Source organism: Ostrea edulis, chromosome 5 (genome assembly GCF_947568905.1).
Source record: "Ostrea edulis chromosome 5, xbOstEdul1.1, whole genome shotgun sequence".
In the NCBI taxonomy this organism is placed as follows: Eukaryota; Metazoa; Mollusca; class Bivalvia; order Ostreida; family Ostreidae; genus Ostrea; species Ostrea edulis.
In genome coordinates, this window is record NC_079168.1 from 16,975,681 (window position 1) to 17,001,444 (window position 25,764).

At 35.3% G+C, this 25,764-nt stretch overlaps 1 protein-coding gene across 1 annotated transcript; it reads left to right on the forward strand.

The window, feature by feature from the left end:
* The first annotated feature begins 2,631 nt into the window (after positions 1–2,631).
* On the forward strand, positions 2,632–25,467 carry LOC125651301 (arrestin domain-containing protein 3-like). The gene is made up of 8 exons (XM_048879873.2): positions 2,632–4,855; positions 17,307–17,431; positions 19,661–19,795; positions 20,715–20,938; positions 21,025–21,204; positions 21,384–21,566; positions 23,265–23,412; positions 24,942–25,467. Exons 1-8 carry the CDS (start codon positions 4,734–4,736, stop codon positions 25,070–25,072), a joined length of 1,248 nt encoding a protein of 415 aa, XP_048735830.2. The 5' UTR covers positions 2,632–4,733; the 3' UTR covers positions 25,073–25,467.
* Positions 25,468–25,764: the final 297 nt, after the last annotated feature.

A 25,764-nucleotide genomic window follows, 5' to 3' on the forward strand; every position in this document is an offset into this window, starting at 1 on the left:
CAATCTCTGAATTTATTTCAGAAATGCGTCACGGTACGCTGATTTAGGTAGACCTCTGAGGCACTGACATGGCTGAGCCAAGGACTTGTTGTGACTTATAACGACGACCAGATAAGAACATTCTAAGTTTTAAGTTTTGGATTAAGGATAAAGTCGCATGGGGCTAGATCTGGAGAGTATGGTGTCTCCGACTTCAAACATTGCTTGACAAGCTCAGATGTATGTGATGGAGCATTATCATGAAGTAGACATGCCTAAATCCTGACACAGGGCGTCGTTTATGATGTTTTTTTTGAGCCTTTTTAGTATTTCGGTAATACCAACCAGTAACACTTTTGCCCTTCGACACCGGGATTTGTACGGCTATACCATTAAATGAGAAGAATATGCAATAAAGAACCTTTGTTCTTATGATTCTTTTGGCAACTACAGGCCTTCTACCGTGTCTAATTAACTATATTTTGTTTCCAATGTTTCTTACTGGTTCGAAATAGTAAACCCATGTTTCGTCACCAGTAACAATGTTTGCAAATTGTATTAGATTGAATTTGGGAAATATTTTGAGCAATTGTTTGTACTCTTACCCGTTTTTGGTCATCTGTCAATATATGCGGTATCCATCTGGCAGAAATCTTTCGTACTTTCAAAATGCGCTTGAAAATGCAACGCATCCGCGATAGCGATATGCCTACAGCTTTGGACAATATCACAAATCGTGTATCTGCCATCACTTTCAATTATTTCCCTGACTTTTGAGACATTTGCCTTGCCTGTTACAGTCACAGGTCGGCCAGATTTTGTTGCATCTTTGACGGACTCTGTGCTAGTCAGAAATTTCTTTCTCCACCTACGAACTGTCTCATAAGATACCTTATCCGACCCATAAACTTCCCCCAATTCAGTAAAAAATCTGCATTATCAAATGACCGAGTTTTGTGAGAACTTTTATATAAGCTCTAATTTCTTCAATATTCTCAACCTGTTTCCCAACCATTTTTACAACAGTGGTCAACGACTGGCTCTATTGAAATGACTATAAGTTTAAAACTATGTGGAGCTGAAGGCTCGTGTTTATACCGTTGGAAAGGTAGTGAATAAAGCTATTCAAGAGCATTATCATCTACGAAATCGTGAAAAGCGTTATCACGCTGTGGTACAATACACGTTACATATTGAACAACCCTCGTATATATATACAAAGCACTAAAATGACCAACGACACGAACAACCAGATTGTCAAATTTTCGGGACGACCTGTCCCTTCTTCAGGACAAACGAAAAGAATTACATAATATGGCCAATATCAATGTAATAGTGTGGGTTGTATAGGTACAAATAACACAACACGAATGGTAGGGTTCAATAAGAGTTTGTATTCTTTTCTAATTAACTCTGAAATATATAACAAGAATATCACATATAATATATATATATCATGAATTAAAACATAGTATAAAAATATCAACAAAGAAAACTCATTTGCTCAGCACATTTTACAACCAAGAGTTATTCCCCTTAATAGTGCTTATAAATTGATACCAAAACGCCTACCCCTTGGTTCATAAAATTTACAATTTTGGTAAAGGACTACATGATCTTACTAAATATCTTTTTACTTTCAATTTGGTATCAATAGCACAAAAGAAGATGTTATTTAAATGTTTTACACATAAACACTATATAAAAAAATTTGCCCCGCCCTGGGGTCAAAACCCTTATCCCGGGGATCATGAAGTTCACGATTTTGGGAGAGGCTTTCCTGCTCTACATCACTATGCATTTAGTTTTTCTTACAAGTGTGCAGTTCTAGAGAAGAAGATTTTTGAATATTAGTCAATTTTTGGGCAGTTTTTGCACCACCCCTAAGACCCAAGGGGTGCAGGAGTCCTGGAATTTATAATTTATGTCCCCATTGCTTTAATGATGCTTCATACCAAATTTGAAAAGAATTGGAATGATAGTTATCAAGAAGATGTTAAAAATGTCTATTGTTCACACATTTAATAACTGACCATTTTGGTCCCACCCCAATACCAAAACCTCTACCCCTGGGATCATCAATTTTACAATTTTGGTAAAGGACTACCTGTTCTTTCTAAATATCTATTTACTTTCAATTTGGTATCAATAGCACTAAAGAAGATGTTATTTAAGTGTTTTACAATAGTCAAGTAACTTATCTGAAGCGAACAGCAGTGTCATCTAAGTGCACATTAATTGCTAGAACCGGACGTAGCTGAAAGAAAATTTCAAGACATGAATTATGAAAGACTGCTGCGAGATTCGGTGAAGGCATCAGTCCAAATATTCAGCCAAGCCGAATCTCAGGCGAGATGACGTAGACACCCGATCCACCTCTGGTATATCCAGGGGTCCGTGTTTGCCCAACTCTCTATTTTGTATTGCTTTTTGGAGTTATGAGATTGATCACTGTTCGTTATCTTCACCTTTCATCACACCTTATTAATGAAAGGTGAGAATAACGAATTGTTATCAATCTCATAACTCCAAAAAGCGATAAAAATAGAGACTTGGGCAAACAAGGATAGATTTACGGTATAGCAGCATACTTAATCCTACATGTGTATGACGTAAACACGTGGCATTTAAATCTAACCAAGTCGTAAGTACATAAGCACTTGTTCAAGAATTTTAAATGTTCTCCTTATAAGTATAAATATTTAGGCGATTGTGACATTTCAACAGCTAATTGAAAGAGGTAAGTCGTGCTGTGACAATATTTGTGCTGTAAAATTTTGATTTACGTATTACATGTACGTTTTATGATATTAATACACAGTATATACTGCAAACATTTCGAACTTCTTTTAAATGGAGGAAAAGAGGTGATTGAATCATATTATGATGATGATGTTACATGTCACGAGACTTCGTTCTATGATTTATCAAAGATTTTTCACACACTTCCTTATCGAAAGCAGCTATTACTTTTATGTTATTAGATGAAACTCCTAGGTAAATCACAATTAAATAATATTATATAGATAAAGGACTTTTGAATGCGTGTTTGAATTATTGCGCACATGTACTATCATTATCAGTATTACAAGAAGTGATCAAGCGATATATACAGTATAGCGGTTTTTCCCCCGCGGATCTAACATTTGGCGATTTGCTGGTTCAGTGGTATGCTAAATTTAGCGGAATAAATTTTGTCGGACAAGAAAGAGTTATCTCTTTTACAAATACTGAAGTCGCAATTGGGTGCATATGGTGCGTGAAATTTTGGTGGAAAGCTATCTAACCGCTAAAGTAAGCCAAATTTATCACCTCGCGGAAAAAACAAAAAAAAATTAAGAACAATGTTTGAATAATAGCGTGCATTAGTTATGTAATATTTATTGATCTAATATACACTAAATAAAACTTGAGTAGGGAGTTACTTGGAGCTTCAAATTAAATGCTCCTTATATACATGTAACATCAATGATCTCTCTCTGTATTGGAAATTAGATGATGATGTAAAACTTATACGGTACCAATTTTGATACACCAGATGCGCATTTCGACAAACAATGTGTCTGCAGCGACGCCCGACCGAAATGTCTGAAATCCGAAATAACTATGAAGTTTTAGAGCTAAATATAGCCAAAAACAGCGTGTCAAAAAAGTGGAGCCAAATTCGTCTAAGGATAAGAGCCATGCATGAGGGAAATAATCCTTAATTTTGAAATGAATTTCTAAATTTTATAACAGCAATTAAATGTACATCCGTATTTTCAAGCTAGTAACGAAGTACTTAGCTACTGGGCTGCAGAGACGCAATTGTAATCCGTCATGCCGAATGGTTGACCAAAGACAAAAAGAACGGTCGTTCATAATTTCAAAATTTAAAACTCAGTATTGCAAATGTGTGTATAATGGTAGTTGTAGTTTAGTGCGACAATTTAAAGGACACATCGCATAATATTTAAACTTTTTAATTTTTTTGAGCAAAATTCTTTTTATTTCTAAAACTACTTTAAGGTTTGAAAATAGTTAATTTGTTAGCAACTTCATAAACAGATTAGATTTAATCGACAAAAACGGCAATTATCACGTTAAAAGCTTGTAAATAGTATTGCAGTATAGTTTAAGGGTGTACTATAATGTAGCTGTCATTGGAAAGGATTTAAACTGAGGTTGTTCGCCAATTTTTTAAAAGAAAGGTGTGAGTGAAAAGAGGTGGATAATGTTTTGTCCCCGCACGGACTTTGCCTCAAAACAAACCCCTGTCGCCTTTGTCCATATACTTTTTTTCAAAACGTAGTCACAGAAAAGAGACCCAGATAAACGGCGAGGGAATGGTTATGTAAACGCTAATGACTGCTAGGGCTACAGCATATTCATTCTGTTCTGGTACTAAAATTCAATACACACTCGCACCAACTGACCTTCATTTAACAACAACATATCACTTGTGCTCACAGTTTCTACCAGTTGCTCACGGAAGGTAAAATAAACAAAAACAAACAAAACCAACTGGTAGATTTACAAAAATTTTAAAGACGAAAAATAATTGAACTTTCAATAATGAATAATAAAATATTGTATTTCCCAACTTTAGATTGAATTATGATGTTTTCATGTTGTTTTATAAATGAACTGGTAAGAACCAAGTGCAGTAGACCGCCGTGCTCCCACTTCCTAACAACGTGTAGTTCAGAATTGAAAAATGATAATGATAACAAAATTGCATTATTAAGATAAAGTATTGTGATTTCTATTATAATATGGATTTCAAATGGGCACATATTCTTTACACAAATGTGAATGACGAAGATGATAATCACAACACCAACCATTGGACATTCCGATTTTTGGGATGGCTGACAGCATCCAAGACATGCAATAGGTACGTCAAATTATATATCCGAATCTACAGTGATGCATTATAAAATCGTAGGAGGTCTAGCATTCAGTAGATAATTAACATCAATCTGTTACTTTAGTCAGTTAAATCATAATGTTAATAAATAAAATTAGCTAACAAGTTTTTTTTTCGAATGCGCCCATGACAGTAGGCCCTGCCGGGCTAGTTATCACTAATGTAACGTACGTATCATAATTTGTCAAATCCAAAAATTAATAATACTTGCACTGTTTATTCTTTAAAAACAACGCCGAATACAGATGTTTACAAGAATAACATTACCAAGTAGTGTTTAGTCAGTATTGCGAATGTGTTTATAGTGTTAATTTATGTCCAGTGCGACAATTTTTTAAGGGCAAAATTATGAATACACATCGTTTCTTCCCGTCTAACGCAACAATCGAAAATAAAATACACTATATGAGATTGATCGCTGTTCGTTATCTTCAACTTTCAGGAATGACAAACAAAAACTGCTATATTGTAAACAGTGTCCTGATTTCTTGGACATTGTCAGGTATTGTACAACGTAGTTTCGACAGTTTTCGACTTATAAGATCTGTGTCACCACAAAACATGTCAAGCAAAATATTGTTTGCATTGTGTTTGTACATATCAGTAAGTTTTAATAAATTTTTACAAAAAGTCGTAACAGTGACTTCTATAATCACAGGAACAATTAACATCAAAAGTATCAGATGAATATCGTATCTAAAAATTTATCGATGTGTTAGATCGTTGGTCTCGGGAAGGGGGTGTCCTTCATTGAATGATATATATAAAGTAATATAATTATAATATTTTTATAAAATGATAAATATGGACCTAGTCACTACATGTAACACTGAACACCTAAATAAATTATTCTGATCGGAACTTCTCGGCTTGCCGGAAATGTCCGAGAGTGGTCGATTGGTTTTTTGACTTAAGCGTCTATGATATTGCGACGTTCTGCGAGCTTTGCTTTGGAAATTTCCATAAGGCTGATTCAAAACTAAAATCACGGATTGATGAAAAGAGCAGGCATATTTTTTTTTATTCAACAATTATCAAAACTTATTTCTACTGTAAGATCAAAATCAAGCATTGATAAACAACGGATTTACTTCATATCGTATCATGTTAAGTTTTCATTTAAAAAACAACAACAGAGAACTGGCTTAGATTCACCAAAGTGTATACGCCATCTTCCTATCATTTTTGCTATTTCAGGGTAGTTTATCGAAAACGAAAGTAGGTTTTTAATTAATTTGACGATATTTACTAATCAAGTAGATTCTATTATTACTTACGGACTCTACCTTACATATGAAACAATATTAAAGTTACAAGCAGTAACTCTGGAACAAGCGTTTCGGAGTTTATTAATTCTTAAGTATAGATATGGAGTATGACAATCAACTCGAATCATGTCATTGACTTACCGACGCTCGAGACTTGAGATAGACATTTAATATTAACTTTTTGCCTTTAAAATCATCGATCGATAATGATCCATACATGAGCGATTTCTGCCTTGTCAATTATTTACAATGCTCTTTGTATTCTCCCAACAAAGGTGACCGAGATATTTTATTTTAGTTGTCCAAAGAGTTCTTGGACAAGGGAGATTTTTTTTTCCAAAATGATAATCTTTACTGAAATGAATTTGTGTAGAGTTTTAGAAATCAAAAGGATTACGGAAAGTCTTTGAAAATTTTCCTGTGATTGGTATTTTACTACTACGAACAGCGTATCGGTTTTTGCATCAAAATCTCCACCTAAATCTCCGTATTGTATTTGAAGAAAAGAAAGTAACATTTGAGGCTATCGATCGCCGCCCGTGATTGGTCAACAGGGGATGCTTACTCCTCCTAGGCACCTGATTCCACTTCTGGTGTGTCCAGCGATCCGTGTTTGCCCAACTCTCTAATTTGAATTTTTTATAGGAGTTATGAGATTGATCACTGTTCGTTATCTTCACTTTTCATATGTTCAGATATACGAGGGCTGTTCGATATGTAATGTGTATTGTGCGATATCTCAAAAGCATTCCACCCAAATAGTGAAATGAACATTGCATCCCTTCAGAGTATTCTCCGCGGTTTGAAATACATGGTTTCAATCTCTGAATTTATTTCTGAAATGCGTCACGGTACTCTGATTTAGGTAGACCTCTGAGGCACTTACATGGCTGAGCCAAGGACTTGTTGGGACTTATAACGACGACCAGATAAGAACTTTTTTAAGTTTTAAGTTTTGGATTAAGGAAAAAGTCGCATGGGGCTAGATCTGGAGAGTATGGTGTCTCCGACTTCAAACATTGCTTTAAAATCTCAGATGTATGTGATGGAGCATTATCATGAAGTAGACATGCCTAAATCCTGACACAGGGCGTCGTTTATGATGTTTCTGGAGCTTTTTTAGTATCTCGGTAATACCAACCAGTAACACTTTTGCCCTTCGACACCGGAATTTGTACCGCTATACCATTAAATGAGAAGAATATGCAATAAAGAACCTTTGTTCTTATGATTCTTTTGGCAACTAAAGGCCTTCTACCGTGTCTAATTAACTATATTTTGTTTCCAATGTTTCTTACTGGTTCGAAATAGTAAACCCATGTTTCGTCACCAGTAACAATGTTTGCAAATTGTCTTAGATTGAATTTGGGAATTATTTTGAGCAATTGTTTGCACTCTTAACCGTTTTTGGTCATCTGTCAATATATGCGGTATCCATCTGGCAGAAATCTTTCGTACTTTCAAAATACGCTTGAAAATGCAACGCATCCGCGATATCGATATTCCAACAGCTTTGGGCAATATCACAAATCGTGTATCTGCCATCACTTTCAATTATTTCCCTGACTTTTGAGACATTTGCCCTGCCTGTTACAGTCACAGGTCGGCCAGATTTTGCTGCATCTTTGACGGACTCTGTGCTAGTCAGAAATTTCTTTCTCCACCTACGAACTGTCTCATAAGATACCTTATCCGACCCATAAACTTCCCCCAATTCAGTAAAAAATCTGCATTATCGAATGGCTAAGTTTTGTGAGAACTTTTATATTAGCTCTAATTTCTTCAATATTCTCAACCTGTTTCCCAACCATTTTTACAACAGTGGTCAACGACTGGCTCTATTGAAATGACTATAAGTTTAAAACTATGTGGAGCTGAAGGCTCGTGTTTATACCGTTGGAAAGGTAGTGAATAAAGCTATTCAGGAGCATTATCATCTACGAAATCGTGAAAAGCGTTATCACGCTGTGGTACAATACATATTACATATCGAACAACCCTTGTATTTATATATATATATATATATATATATATATACAGACAAAACACTACAATGACCAACGACACGAACAACCAGATTGTCAAATTTTCGGGACGACCTGTCCCTTCAGGACAAACGAAAAGAATTACATAATGTGTCCAATATCAATGTAATAGTGTGGGTTACATAGGTACAAATAACACAACACCAATGACAGGGTTCAATAAGAGTTTGTATTCTTTTCTAATTAACTCTGAAATATATAACAAGAATATCACATATAATATATATATCATGAATTAAAACATAGTATAAAAATATCAACAAAGAAAACTCATTTGCTCAGCACATTTTACAACCAAGAGTTATTCCCCTTAATAGTGCTTATAAATTGATTACTATATGGTATAAATAATAAATAGATTCATCTTACTCGACTATTGCGCTAAAATAATCATAGACTAAATAATCAACTTGATAAGAATATTCAAAACTTATCAGAATGCAAATAATATACAAAAAATGCAATGTCATACCTATGCAAGGTGAAGATAAGGAACAGTGATCAATCTCATAACTCCTACAAGCAATACAAAATAGATAGCTGGGCAAACACTGACCCCTGGACACACCAGAGGTGGGATCAGGTGCCCAGGAGGAGTAACCTATGTGTGACACAGAGCCAAATTTCTGGTCAGGTCCAGAATATTCTATATGCTGGTAATAAATCGTAGGAGGTCTAGCATTCAGTAGATAATTCACATAAATCTGTTACTTTAGTCAGTTAAATCATAATGTTAATAAATATAATTAGCTAGCAAGTTTTTTTTTTTCGAATGCGCCCATGACAGTAGGCCCTGCCGGGCTAGTTATCACTAGTGTAACGTACATATAATAATTTGTCAAATCCAAAAATTAATAATACTTGCACTGTTTATTCTTTAAAAACAACGCCAAATACAGATGTTTACAAGAATAACATTACCAAGTAGTGTTTAGTCAGTATTGCGAATGTGTTTATAATGGTAGTTTTTGTCCAGTGCGACAATTTATAAAGGGGAAAATTATGAATACACATCGTTTCTTCCCGTCAAACGCAACAATAGAAAATAAAATACACTATATGAGATTGATCGCTGTTCGTTATCTTCAACTTTCAGGAATGACAAACAAAAACTGCTATATTGTAAACAGTGTCCTGATTTCTTGGACATTGTCAGGTATTGTACAACGTAATTTCGGTAAAATGTTTGAACTTTAAAGTGACTTAAGCGTCTATGATGTTGCGACGTTCTGGGAGCTTTGTTTTGGAAATTTCCATAAGGCTGATTGAAATCTAAAATCACGGATTGATGAAAAGAGCTGGCATATTTTATTTATTTAACAATTATGAATACTTATTTCTACTGAAAGATCAAAATCAAGCATCGATAAACAACGGATTTACTTCATATCGTATCATGTTAAGTTTTCATTTACAAAAGAAAAACAACAGAGAACTGGCTTAGATTCACCAAAGTTTATGCGCCATCTTCCTCTCATTTTTGCTATTTCAGGGTAGTTCATCGAAAACGAAAGTAGGTTTTTAATTAATTTGACGATATTTACTAATCAAGTAAGATTCTATTATTACTTACGGACTCTACCTTACATATGAAACAATATTAAAGTTACAAGCAGGAACTCTGGAACAAGCGTTTCGGAGTTTATTAATTCTTAAGTATAGATATGGAGTATGACAATCAACTTGAATCATGTCATTGACTTACCGACGCTCGAGACTTGAGATAGACATTTAATATCAACTTTTTGCCTTTAAAATCATCGATCGATAATGATCCATACATGAGCGATTTCTGCCTTGTTAATTATTTACAATGCTCTTTGTATTCCCCCAACAAAGGTGACCGAGATATTTTATTTTAGTTGTCCAAAAAGTTCTTGGACAAGGAAGATTATTTTCCAAAATGATAATCTTTACTGAAATGAATTTGTGTAGAGTTTTAGAAATCAAAAGGATTACGGAAAGTCTTTGAAAATTTTCCTGTGATTGGTATTTTACTACTACGAACAGCGTATCGGTTTTTGCATCAAAATCTCCACCTAAATCTCCGTATTGTATTTGAAGAAAAGAAAGTAACATTTGAGGCTATCGATCGCCGCCCGTGATTGGTCAACAGGGGATGCTTACTCCTCCTAGGCACCTGATTCCACTTCTGGTGTGTCCAGCGATCCGTGTTTGCCCAACTCTCTAATTTGAATTTTTTATAGGAGTTATGAGATTGATCACTGTTCGTTATCTTCACTTTTCATATGTTCAGATATACGAGGGCTGTTCGATATGTAATGTGTATTGTACGATATCTCAAAAGCATTCCACCCAAATAGTGAAATGAACATTGCATCCCTTCAGAGTATTCTCCGCGGTTTGAAATACATGGTTTCAATCTCTGAATTTATTTCTGAAATGCGTCACGGTACTCTGATTTAGGTAGACCTCTGAGGCACTTACATGGCTGAGCCAAGGACTTGTTGGGACTTATAACGACGACCAGATAAGAACTTTTTTAAGTTTTAAGTTTTGGATTAAGGAAAAAGTCGCATGGGGCTAGATCTGGATAGTATGGTGTCTCCGACTTCAAACATTGCTTTAAAATCTCAGATGTATGTGATGGAGCATTATCATGAAGTAGACATGCCTAAATCCTGACACAGGGCGTCGTTTATGATGTTTCTGGAGCTTTTTTAGTATCTCGGTAATACCAACCAGTAACACTTTTGCCCTTCGACACCGGAATTTGTACCGCTATACCATTAAATGAGAAGAATATGCAATAAAGAACCTTTGTTCTTATGATTCTTTTGGCAACTAAAGGCCTTCTACCGTGTCTAATTAACTATATTTTGTTTCCAATGTTTCTTACTGGTTCGAAATAGTAAACCCATGTTTCGTCACCAGTAACAATGTTTGCAAATTGTCTTAGATTGAATTTGGGAATTATTTTGAGCAATTGTTTGCACTCTTAACCGTTTTTGGTCATCTGTCAATATATGCGGTATCCATCTGGCAGAAATCTTTCGTACTTTCAAAATACGCTTGAAAATGCAACGCATCCGCGATATCGATATTCCAACAGCTTTGGACAATATCACAAATCGTGTATCTGCCATCACTTTCAATTATTTCCCTGACTTTTGAGACATTTGCCCTGCCTGTTACAGTCACAGGTCGGCCAGATTTTGCTGCATCTTTGACGGACTCTGTGCTAGTCAGAAATTTCTTTCTCCACCTACGAACTGTCTCATAAGATACCTTATCCGACCCATAAACTTCCCCCAATTCAGTAAAAAATCTGCATTATCGAATGGCTGAGTTTTGTGAGAACTTTTATATTAGCTCTAATTTCTTCAATATTCTCAACCTGTTTCCCAACCATTTTTACAACAGTGGTCAACGACTGGCTCTATTGAAATGACTATAAGTTTAAAACTATGTGGAGCTGAAGGCTCGTGTTTATACCGTTGGAAAGGTAGTGAATAAAGCTATTCAGGAGCATTATCATCTACGAAATCGTGAAAAGCGTTATCATGCTGTGGTACAATACATATTACATATCAAACAACCCTTATATATATATATATATATATATATATATATATACAGACAAAACACTAAAATGACCAACGACACGAACAACCAGATTGTCAAATTTTCGGGACGACCTGTCCCTTCAGGACAAACGAAAAGAATTACATAATGTGTCCAATATCAATGTAATAGTGTGGGTTACATAGGTACAAATAACACAACACCAATGACAGGGTTCAATAAGAGTTTGTATTCTTTTCTAATTAACTCTGAAATATATAACAAGAATATCACATATAATATATATATCATGAATTAAAACATAGTATAAAAATATCAACAAAGAAAACACATTTGCTCAGCACATTTTACAACCAAGAGTTATTCCCCTTAATAGTGCTTATAAATTGATTACTATATGGTATAAATAATAAATAGATTCATCTTACTCGACTATTGCGCTAAAATAATCATAGACTAAATAATCAACTTGATAAGAATATTCAAAACTTATCAGAATGCAAATAATATACAAAAAATGCAATGTCATACCTATGCAAGGTGAAGATAACGAACAGTGATCAATCTCATAACTCCTACAAGCAATACAAAATAGATAGCTGGGCAAACACTGACCCCTGGACACACCAGAGGTGGGATCAGGTGCCCAGGAGGAGTAACCTATGTGTGACACAGAGCCAAATTTCTGGTCAGGTCAAGAATATTCTATATGCTGGTAATAAATCTATATAGAAATAATGAAATATGAAATACTTGTGTGAAACTAATGTTACATTACTTATTCACACATGGAAATCATAAAAAGTAAAAATAGCTGAATACTACTCGAACACTCTGACATTCACACATAACATATTTAAACTACTATATTTGATTCAATCATGATTTATAGTTTTAATATACATTCATACTGATATACATTTTACTCTTTAGTTGTAATTAATAACTTAAAGATAATGTAGAAATGCATATGATCATCTTACTCAATCACCATCATAGAAAATGCATAAAATCTAACTATTCAGCAAATGTATTAATTCAAAGTAAGCACATGTGCTTTGAATTATATATGATCATAAAAACTCACAAGAAAGTCATATTTACTTACAGTCAAATTGTACCAGGAAAATCCTCTGGAGAATCTTCTAGAAAACACTTCTATACTCTTAGAAGACAATTCAAAATGTGAACAATAGCAAAGAGAGGGAACTTATACAACCAATGGAATTGGAGAGTTCTATATTCTTTAAATATTTACATGGTGCTATTACTGACCATTATGATCTCATAATCTATAAATAACTTTACAGATATTTGTATATACTATTAAGTTGTACATGAAATAAATTAAAAGTAAAGACAACTTTTGTCATGTACTAATCTTCATAATCTAAATAATGAAATAATATATTTTACATTAGAAAAATATCACCCTGTCACATCAACAGAGAATAATAACAAAAACTACATATAAATACATCTAGCACTACAACTGCACTAATCTACAAACGTATTTACAACGCAGACTGCATGTTTTTTGTTCTTTAGGCTTGCCAATCAATGTTAAAAGTGGAGCGAATTATGGCATGCCTTATTCGTCCAAAGAGTTGATCCAAAATGTACGAAGTGATAAAAATAGACTTAATTAATCTCAAATGGAAGGAGTTAACCCAATTACGTTGACAAATAGCGGTCCTACTAAACAGAGTAGCTAGAGTACTTTAGAGTACGCTGGTAAAATTTCATAATTTAATGCAATTTAACTGCTGTTTGTAGGTGTTCTTACTTTAGTTTAACCTTATAAATATATATCTGGAATATATTGTGTTTGTTTTCATTATATTTAGAAAATATTTTGAATTACAGTTTACCTATTGATCCCAATCAAATTTAACTACACATGTATATAAAGTACCAGCGCATTACACTAAATTTCCAAAAATTATGCCTTAATCTTATTTTTAAAGTATTAAGTCTTTTTTTAGTCAACTGAACAGTGAATTCCATGAAAATAAATCATTCAGTGGTATTTAGATTAACATAAAAATGAAATGATTACATCTATGAAGATGATTTCTTTCGTGATTGTCACTGTGGTTTTAAATCAACACTGGATGTGTATTTAAAGGCCAACAAGTATTCAATTCTAAATAACTATCGATCATACGTAAAATTAATTACTGATGCAATATGTCACATCGCTTAATTCTTTCTCCAAACAAAATAGTAATAATCGGGATCGTGATGCCATAAATCGTCAATAACTTTAATGTAACATTTGTTTTCTGGTCAAAATATCGCTAAAAAGCAAATACTTTTGATAAATTTTGCAATACTATTTTATAATCATGTTTATTTAAGTGGTATACATACAAATAAACAATGAAATTGCATTAAATTATGAAATTTTACTAGCGTACTCTATAGTACTCTAACGTACTCTAGAGTACTCTGTTTAGTAGGACCCGACAAATAGTAAAGCTAACTCGTACCCAGAGAGATTCTATTTTAACTATGCATTAAGAATAAATAATTTATAAAAGATAATAAGTAAAAAAAATATCCACACACACAAAATAAATAAATAAATAATTAAATAAAAATAATCTATGTAAATGAACAAAATTTGAGAGAAAGATAATGCAAATAACAAGTTTGAATAAGTAAAGAAAGTGGACCAACTCCAAACAAAAACAACGAATAAGCAGCCTAGGAAATTGAATCAACATCAGACATTCCCGTACTGATCTTGTCTAGGGTAGACGTGCAAAAAACAGAGAATCACAGAAACTGATAAATGGGTTTTACATGTAAGCAATTGGTTATGAAGGTCAAAGTAACTAAAAGGGGTGGGCTGATTGTACACAGAATTGAAAAGAAAAAAATGTGTTAAAAAATGGTCATTGTACCACTGTTAGAAACAAGATCAGACGAGTAGGTCTAGATGAAGCTTAAAATCTAGTAAGGGCTTAGCCTGTATTCATCCTGGTGAAGTCAATAGGTTTGTTGATAACATGCGGTTCAAATGACTTCAACCTGTGCATCCAGAATTTTTCCTTCTGCTTTCTTTCGGTATCTGACACTCTAGGGTCATGATCAATAACCACTACAGTCATGTCCTCCCATCGGTGGTTATTGCCATTGAAATATGTGGCTACTGGCAAATCTTTTTTGGTTCTGATGGAGGACCGGTGGTTGTTGACCCGTCTGCGAAGGTCTGTTGTTTCTCCTATGTACTGCTTCTGGCAGAGATCGCAACTGATGAGATAGACGCAGTTATTGCTTTTGCAGGAAAAGTTTCTCAATATTTTATAACTGCGACCCGTGACAGGACTGCTAAAACCCTCAGTGTCTGAGCTATATTTGCATAATTGACATCTGAGGTCTGAGCATGTTTTGAAACCTCCATTGGGTAAAGGGTTATCCAGTTTGGTCCTTACTATCATGTCCTTCATGTTTCTGGAGCGTCTGAAGGATGCCATCGGTGGTTCCTTAAAAACACCACCCATTCATTTGTTGGTATGCGGAATGGGCAGGTGTTTTTTTCCAGAATACCGTTGATGTTCTTGAGGGCGGGATGATACGTAGTGACCAATGAAACCCTGCTATTCTGAGGTTTTTGTTTATACTGGAGGAGGGACTGTCGGTCCTGTAGTGACATCTCATCAATCGATGATTGTACCTTGCAAGGATCATATCCTCTGTTAGTGAGATGAGTTTTGAGGATTGTTCCTTGTTATTGGAAAATAGTAGGAGTAGAGCAGATGCGGCGGATTCGTGTAGCTAAACCCTTAGGCACACCTTTGAAAGTGTGGGGTGGATGAAAACTAGATGGCATAAGGTATAAATGAGAGTCAGTGGGTTTGGTATGGAGATTAAACTCAATTTCCCCTTTTCTAAATGTGGCTGTGGTATCCACAAAAGTGTTAATTAAGGTGGAAATTTCCACAGTAAACTTGATGGAATTATGGAAAGAGTTTGCCATCTCGATAAAATCGTCCAGGCTTTCACGACCGTTAACCCACTTCATCTCAATGTCATCTATAAAACGTAACCAACTAAGGGGTTTAACTGGTGAATAATGTAGAAGTCTACGTTCCAATCTCCCCATCAAGATGTTGGCATACGATAGTGCCATTTTTGTTCCCATAGCTGTGCCACTTATTTGCAGGTAGTGTTCACCATTGAACATGAAGTTATTGAACTTGAGGACATGTTCAAGAAGCTGAATGAATGATTCGGTTGAAGAACATTTAATTACCCTATTGTTCCAAACCTCTCTACACGCCTCGATGCCCTTGTCATGTGGAATGTTAGTGTAAAGTGAAGTAACATCCATGGTCACAAGGAGGGTATGGTCTGGCAGGCCCGATGAGGGTGTTTTATTAAGGTAATCAGTGGTGTCCTTCAAGTATGATGGTAAATCTTCTACGTGCCGACGGAGATGTAAATCAATGAATTCAGAGATTTTCTCCGTGGGATGCCCGATGGCGCTGACTATAGGACGGCCTGGCATGTCTTTTTTGTGAATTTTAGGCAGTAGATAGAATAGTCCTGGTCTACAGTTGTTAGGACAAAGCGCTCCCAAAACATTGTCACCGATCTCGCCCTTGTACATTTGCTGCAGGGTTTCGGTGATCTTGGTAGAGAACTCTTCGGTGGGGTCAGACTGTAACTTTTTGTAAAAGTGTTCGTCCGAGAGCTGTCTATGAGCCTCGTTTAGGTACTTGTCTTTGTCCATGACAACAATAGTAGAACCTTTGTCGGCCTTTTTAATGACAATATTATCCTTATTTTTTAACGTTTGCAAAGCCGACCTTTCGTCTTTGTTGAGATTATCTCGGGTTGAATCCGGCTTCAAAAGGATAAATATATAAAAGGATAATATATATATATATATATATATATATATATATATATATATATATATATATATATATATAAACCATACTCTATGTATAAAACGTTTTTGGAGTGAACTTTGCCAATTGAATATTCCATTATGAATAAGGTGACACTATCTGATTGTTGGATTTCGAAAACATGTGTTTTAAATATCATATAGTAGCAATTTATGGTGTTTATATCTCTCAACTGATTCGATACGCAAGAGCTTGTTCTGCGTATGGTCAGTTTTTAAATCGAGGCAAGCTATTGAGAAACAAGTTGGTTGTACAGAGGTTTGAATAGTCTCGATCAAAGTCAGCATTTCGCAAATTCTATGGTCGTTATAATAATCTTATTTGCCAATACAACCTATCATTGGGTTAAATGCTGTCTGACATGTTTCATATCGATTGTTAGACCGTTCTTAGCACACTGATTTTGACTACGGATGGCTCCGTTTGCCTGATCGGGATATAGGGCTCATGACGGGTGTGACCGATCGACTGGGGATGCTTACTCCTCCTAAACAACTGATCCCACCTGTGGTGTGTCCAGGGTCCGTTATTGTCGAACTCTATTTTCTATTGCTTATAGGAGTTATGAGATTGATCTCTGTTCGTTATCTTCACATTTCATGGTAAACTTTATATCTACATGTTTTTATTATCAAAGTATCATCATGGTGAAGTTGAGGAGCTTTAAGATAAACTTGGATAATTCCAAAGGAATATTTGTGTCTGGTGAAACCGTCAGTGGAAGGGCAACGGTGGATGTGGAATCCGAAATAACATTTCAAGGTATTTATTTACATATTTTGGGAGATCCATCATCAGTCCATGCAACTGTTATCCACTCCGTGATTGAAGAAAAAAAGAAATTAGCGGCAGTGTACTATATTCTTTTATATCAAGAGAGAGAGAGAGAGAGAGAGAGAGAGAGAGAGAGAGAGAGAGAGAGAGAAAAGTAGATATACCATTCTTTTGCCCCGAATAATTATTATCAACTCTGAAAAAAGTTGCATTCCATGTTTTGTTTTCGCGATATACTCATCCCATATCGATAGATGGTAGTTTTCATATTATAAAAGGTATCACACGAAATAATAATACATGATACCGGATATAAACATCCCAAATCTACACGTACGTATGGTAATCCTCAACGCATGTCTATTTTGAATATTGTTTTCCTTAGCATTACTAAATACCACTTTGTTGTACATTGTATATGATCACGGAACCTATCTTTTTATTTTTACCTTTGATTGTACATACCATTATGAGTATTTTGTTTGTATTTCAGAAGGCCCCGAGGAAGTGTTATTATCAATATTATCATGTATTCCATGTTTATTACTAAGAACCATACAGTTTATATATTTAACATTTTTACATAGAATAAATATAAACAAAAGTTTTATATAAAGTATATACAATACAGGTTAGGTAAATGGGCACAATTCATTTAATGTATACTTGTAGATAGTTGATGTCTATGAGAGAGTGTTATAGTTTGTAGCATAATAAATATGAAATGTATGGTAAAATTGAGGATAACTTCAGCCTATGGATGCATTTCTGTTCGGATACTTGAACATTTATATAGATATTTTCCTAATTTAGATAATTCTGTGACATTTTCAGTTGATAATAACTGAACTAGTTTGATTGATTGATTAATTATTGTTTTCCGCCACACTCAACAATTTTTCAGTTATCTGGTGACGCCCAGTTTTTATTGGTGGAAGAGAAAACCCAGATACAATGTACCTGGGAAGAGACCACCGACCTTCCGAAAGTAAACTTGGAAACTTTCTCACTTACCGGCGCAAGCGGGATTCGAACCCGCGCCGACCAAAGGTGAGAGGCCGTGTGATGTTGAGCGCGATGCTCTAACCACTCGGTCGCAGAGGCCCCATGAAATAGAATGAAAGTAGAGAGTTTTTTGTAATACTATTTCTTGATACATTTTCCGGAAATTATTATAAAATGGGCAGACGAATAAAAAGTGAATTCGTCCTATATTTCTGCATTTGACCACATTTTACAACTTCTTTCATTTCTTGAAACATTATAATATCTACCTTGTTCAATATCTAGTATATGTGATGACATACGATATCTAATGATATATCATACGATATCTACTGATATATTGTTCAATATCTAGTATATGTGATGACATACGATATCCACGGATATATTGTTCAATATCTAGTATATGTGATGACATACGATATCTACTGATATATTGTTCAATATCTAGTATATGTGATGACATACGATATCTACTGATATATTGTTCAATATCTAGCATATGTGATGACATACGATGTCTACTGATATATTGTTCAATATCTAGTATATGTGATGACATACGATGTCTACTGATATATTGTTCAATATCTAGTATATGTGATGACATACGATGTCTACTGATATATTGTTCAATATCTAGTATATGTGATGACATACGATGTCTACTGATATATTGTTCAATATCTAGTATATGTGATGACATACGATGTCTACTGATATATTGTTCAATATCTAGTATATGTGATGACATACGATGTCTACTGATATATTGTTCAATATCTAGTATATGTGATGACATACGATATCCACTGATATATTGTACAATATCTAGTATATGTGATGACATACGATATCCACTGATATATTGTTCAATATCTAGTATATGTGATGACATACGATGTCTACTGATATATTGTTCAATATCTAGTATATGTGATGACATACGATATCTACTGATATATTGTACACACGTACAGTATTTGGAATTGTTTTTGTGAAATACAACTGTAACTTAAATCCATCATTTTGATGAATTTTCAACAACAAAAAAAGAAAAAAAAAGCATTAATTTTTTGCAGAAACACGTCATTCAGCCTTTGTTTTACTTGCAATAAAAAGTGCTTTTTGTTTATATCATGGGGATCCCACATATTTCCAAATCCTAGGGAGAATAATCATACATTTTCATATTTGGATTGTTCTTCACAGAGATTAATCTGGTCTTTGATGGAAAGGCTTATGTACACTGGTCTGAGAAGAGAGGAAGCAAAGACAATCGACGCACTGTGTTCTACAGCGGAACAGAATCTTACTTTAACAATGTAGTTTGCGTGCTTGGGAAAGGTAGGATTTGTTTATAAACTCGCATACGATATATCTTAGAGTCAATGAAGTTTTTATACTCTTGTGTGACGTCATTAGATGTGCATAGACATTCAGGAATAATAAAACTTTATCAATTTTCATCACATACATGTACATGTACATTTAAGGTAACTATTAAGAATGTGTTATATTCCGTTTATCACGTTTGGTACATTTTGGTAATATTTTGAGGTGAAACTTTGTATAACCGTATAAAATATAAGAAGTATGTCACTACCATAAGATAAAGACAATTCTCGCAAGATATCATTTCTATGGCATGTCAAACATTACCGTAAGCCTAAAATTCGGAACAGCAATTACGTGGATAAATCCATCGTCAGCTTCTCATATTCATGTATCAATATTCCATTATCACCTGCATATGGTGTCCAAATCTCTCAACTGATTCGATACGTAAGAGCTTGTTCTGCGTATGATCAGTTTTTAAATCGAGGTAAACTACTGACAAAAAAGTTGATGGTCCAGGGTTTCAACAATTTCGTTGAAAGTATGCACTCCGCAAATTCTATGGTCGTAATAACAATCTAGTTTGCCAATACAACATATTGTTTGAATCAAGTGCTGTCTGGCTTGTCATACTAATTGTTAGGCCGTTCTTGGCACATTGATTTTGACTACGGATAACTCCGTTTACCTAATCAAGGCGGGTGTGACCGGTTGACAAGGGATGCTTACTCCTCCTAGGCACCTGATCCCATCTCTGGTACATTCAGGGGTCCGTGTTTGCCCAACTCTCTATTTTGCATTGCTTATAGAAGTTATGAGATTGATCACTGTTCGTTATCTTCACCTTGCATACAATTCAATTCTGAGAAAATATTATATAAAGAAGTTTGCATAATTTAGATATTAACTGATTTTTTTTTATTTCAAGGTCTTGGAGGTGGAGATGAACATATTTTACATCCGGGACAGTACGTCTATCCTTTCTCGTTTGTTTTACCACCAAATTTACCATCATCATTTGAAGGAGGCGTAGGACACGTGCGGTATACTATCAGAGGAACCATAGACAGACCCTGGGGCCTTAACTATAACACAGTTCTAGCGTTCACAGTATTAAGTGCCTTAGATCTCAACCAACAACCTCTAGCAACTGTAAGAACAATAAATATTATGTAGACGCAAGAGTTTACTGATTATATATAATTACTTTAAAACAATGGCTGATGTTGTATTTTTAGAATGGGGCGGAGGCTACAGATTCAAAGATGTTGTGCTGTTGGTGTTGTGAATCAGGCCCAATAACAGGAACTATCAAGGTCAACCGAGTTGGCTATGTTCCTGGAGAATCTCTTTATTTTGAGGCTAGTGTACAGAACATGTCCAATCGTGTATGTCGCATGTCCGCTGCCTTCGAAATGGTAGGTTTCTGAAATTTTGTTTGTTTGGAAAAAGCTTTTTTCGAACGCTAAAAACAATAATGGAAAAGACTAGTTTCATCTGGTTCAATCATGTTACTGACAGTGATAATGAATTGATACAATGTATTACTGGGAATAAACTCGCGTTTTCATACAATACATGTTCTTTATTACCCAAGGTAACCGTTTTTCAAGCGAAAACTAGAAGGAAAACGGTACCGCTCCGCATTAACACCATTACGCACCAGAGCCTGCAGCCTGGGGATTCGGAAGTTTGGGGCGGCGAAAGATTTATCCTCCCTCCTCTTCCGCCATCGTATCTTCCTGGCTGCAATATCATTGATATACGATATATCCTGAAGGTAATGTTTGCATACTCGTTTAAACACTTTTGATCAACAATTTATCCAATGAAAGGAGAAGATAACGAACAGTGATCAATGTACAACTTATACGGTACCAATTTTGATGCACCAGATGCGCATTTCGAAAAATAACGTCTCTTCAGTGATGCTCAACCGAAATGTTTGAAATCCGAAATAACTATGAAGTTTTAGAGCTAAATATAGCCAAAAACAGCATGCCAAAAAAGTGGATCCAAATTCGTCCAAGGATAAGAGCTATGCATGGGGGAGATAATCCTTAATTTTGAAATGAATTTATAAATTTTATAACAGCAATTAAATATACATCCGTATTTTCAAGCTAGTAACGAAGTACTTAGCTACTGGGCTGTAGAGACCCTCGGGGACTAACAGTCCACCAGCAGAGGCCTCGACCCAGGGGTCATAATGTAAAACTTATACGGTACCAATTTTGATGCACCAGATGCGCATTTCGACAAATAATGTCTCTTCAGTGATGCTCAACCGAAATGTTTCAAATCCGAAATCTCATAACTCCTTTAAACAATACAAAATAGAGAGGTGTGTCAACACGGATCCCTAAATATACCAGTGGGGGATCAGGTACCTAGGAGGAGTAAACATCCCCTGTCAACCGGTCATACCCGCCGTGAGCCCTATATCCTGATCAGGTAAACGGAGTTATCCGTAGTGAAAATTAGTGTGCCAAGAACGGCCTCACAATTGGTATGAAACAAATCAGACAGCATTTGAGCCAAGGATAGGTTGTATTGGAGATTAAAATAAACAGATTCTCCAGGAACATAGTCAATGCGGTTGAACTTGATAGTTCCTGTTGTTGGGACTGATTTACAATAAATTAAACTAATAGAATATGATTATTCAAATAGAATAAATGGTTTAGTGACAGTTGGTGACAAAGTCGGATATGCAAGGTGAAGATAACGAACAGTGATCAATCTCATAACTCCTACAAGCAATACAAAATAGGTAGTTGGGCAAACACGGACCCCCAGACACACCAGAGGTGGGATCTGGTGCCTAGGAGGAGTAAGCATCCCCCGTTGACCGGTCACACCCGCCGTGAGTCCCATATCTTGATCAGGTAAACGGAGTTATCCGCAGTCAAAATCGGTGTGCCAAGAACGGCTTAACAATCGGTATGAAACACGTCAGACAGCATTTGACCCAATGCGAGGTCGTATTGACGAACTAGATCGTTATAACGACCATAGGATATCTTATGGAATACACAAAGTCTTAAACTTAGTATGTTTGCTGTTGTTCTAGGGTGTTGTTCCTCTACATGCAACACATCAGAATTAACAGGACAAATTATGATTTCACAGAAAGAAATTGGTAAATCTGTATTTTTATTGTCAAATTTTTGGGTCGACCTGTCCATTCCTCAGAACAAACGAAACAGTTCTACTTAAGATTGTAAAAGACAGTAGACGATATACGTCGTATGTTTTCTGTTGTTCTAGGTTGTTGTTCCAGCAATCCTACTCAATTTGTTTTGCTATTTTAGTCCGAAATATTTGGTTTTCAATCAAAATAGAGCCATACAATTTTTTAAAGCTGTTGCACCAAGACCTATTACCATCCTTGAATCCGCATTCGATTATATATATTAATGATTTGCACATGAGATTATACCCGTTTATATATTAATGCATGTTACATTTGTTAAAGCTCGCCATAGTTCCCTCTGGAATAGCCATTAACATGTATGTTCCGGTTGAAATCATCATAGGAACTATTCCCCTTCAATCAGCGGTGGAACAATATCAACAGACATTATCGTCAGCGCAGCCGTCGGCTCCTCCCCAAGTTGCAATGCGTGAGTGTATGAAATCGTAATAATGACGTACAAGAAAACTTATTGACGCAAGTGTCAAATTCGGTCGTAACTACTTGGTAACCATCAAACTGTTATACAGGCATTAGAGGTTTCCATTAAATGTAACAAATATAGTAAGCAGAGAAAACCGTTTGGAAACTTTGATTATTCACTTTCCCCATGCAGTTTTTAAAACTTTCTTTTCGAAACTTTTTATTTCCCACTTTGTTTTGTCCTCCGGCAGTGGTGATGTCTCCATATGGAAGGTGAAGATAACGAACAGTGATCAATCTCATAGCTCCTATAAGCAATACAAAATAGGTAGTTGGGCAAACACGGACCCCTGGACACACCAAAGGTGGGATCAGGTGCCTAGGAGGAGTAAGCATTCCCTGTCGACCGGTCACACCCGCTGTGAAATATTTTCGAGAGGACGTTAAACAATATACAATCAATCAATCCTTTGTCCTCACATGAGACATATAAGACATCACGTAGCAGGTAAGAAATGTCTGTCTTTCACTATACATTCTAGCAAATGATTCTGTAAACTCTGCATACCGATCCCGATTACAATAGCTTCCAAATTTAGATTTACAGAAAAAAATTCACGTTATTTAGCAAACATGTAACTACTGTTATTCAATTTAGTGAAATAATCAGATAACTCCGTTTACCTGATCAAGATATAGGGTTGACGGTGGGTGTGACCGGTCGACAGGGGATGCTTACTCCTCCTAGGCAACTGATCCCACCTCCGGTATATCCAGGGGTCCGTGTTTGCCCAATTCTCTATTTGTTATTGCTTATAGGAGTTATGAGATTGATGACTGTTCGTCATCTTCACCTTTCATAATAATGATGACTTTGGATATATATCATTAAGTTTATTATTCTACACTGTAAGTTCACAGTTAATCACGGGGGTCCGGGTTAGAATTTGTCCTTAAGAGGTCGTCGTAAGAGACGACCGCAAAAACCGAGGTCCCGTGTCACGACAGGTGTGGCACGATGAAAATCCCTACCTGCTCAAAGGCCGTAAGCGGCAAGGAATAGGCCTAATTTTTGCAGCCCTTTACCGGCAATAGTGACGTCTCCATATGAATGAAAGATTCTCAAGATGGAAGTTCACGATTTTCTTTCTAGAAAAATAATGTTTAATGGTCCACCTCCTAGAGGCCTATAACAAGTCCTTCCTGTAGACGAACAACGTACGGAATAAACGATTCATGAATAGTTTTTATCAGTTTGTTATAGCAGTCAGGATTGATACATTGCAAGTATATGTGTGCTTTTGACATCAGAATTCATGATTATAAAGGAAATGTCACCTTCACTGAGAAAAACTTTAGAAATTCCCCGCATATTCAACAGGTGGAAAGTCTTCAATAATGATATATATAGAAATTATTATAAGCTTCATCTACACTCAGAAAACGTAGATTTCATTGGTAGATTTCAGTGTACATGAGATGCAAAAATGTGATGAAAGCCAGGATCTCATCAATATTATTTATTGATTATTTTAGCTGCCCCTTCCTACAACGAGTCCATTATGGGTTCTACAAATATTGCAGGCGAGGAAGATGGTGAACAGACACAAGGACAGCTGGACTTCACTCCTACATATACCTACTACGATTGGTCAAAGTCTACTTAGTACTAGAACCTTCATTGTTTCAAGACTACAGTGAAGAAATACTTCAGAAACGTTATAATTTGCATCTGTGATAATCAATGATTAACTTCCGATGTGCGAACTTAATGCCTGTAATTACCACAAGACAAAATGAATTAAAGTCTTGTTAAAACATTTCCCTCCAAGCTTAAAATGTTAACTTTTTCACTTGGACATTAAAAAATGGAATGAAGAGAAAAAATAGTTTGGATTTTCCCTCTCTTTAGCAAATCTGACTTCTCAGACTAAACCATATTGACAGGTTGTCAAAATAATTAACACTGTATATTACAGATTATTACACTGGTTTATTTTTTTAATCAATGTTTGATTATATTCGTTTATTGAAAATATGTAATGAAAATATATTAATTTGTGTTTTTTGTTGTAGAAAAATATTCTTATATATGCCTAATAATAGTCTTCAGAGGAGGTTTCACGTGATTCAACAGGAAATAAATGTTTTCTCGGGACTATATGTGGCTGAAAATAGTTGGATACGCCAACATACATTATATCATGCATAAATTCAACAATACCCTAGCTGTACTTCACAACTGTAGGAAAACATCTGTGAAGGAGCGGGATGATTGGATTACATAATATTTACAGTATTTTGAAAAATTCTTATGATTATGACATTATGTTCATAACGTTTGGGATACAGGTACCAG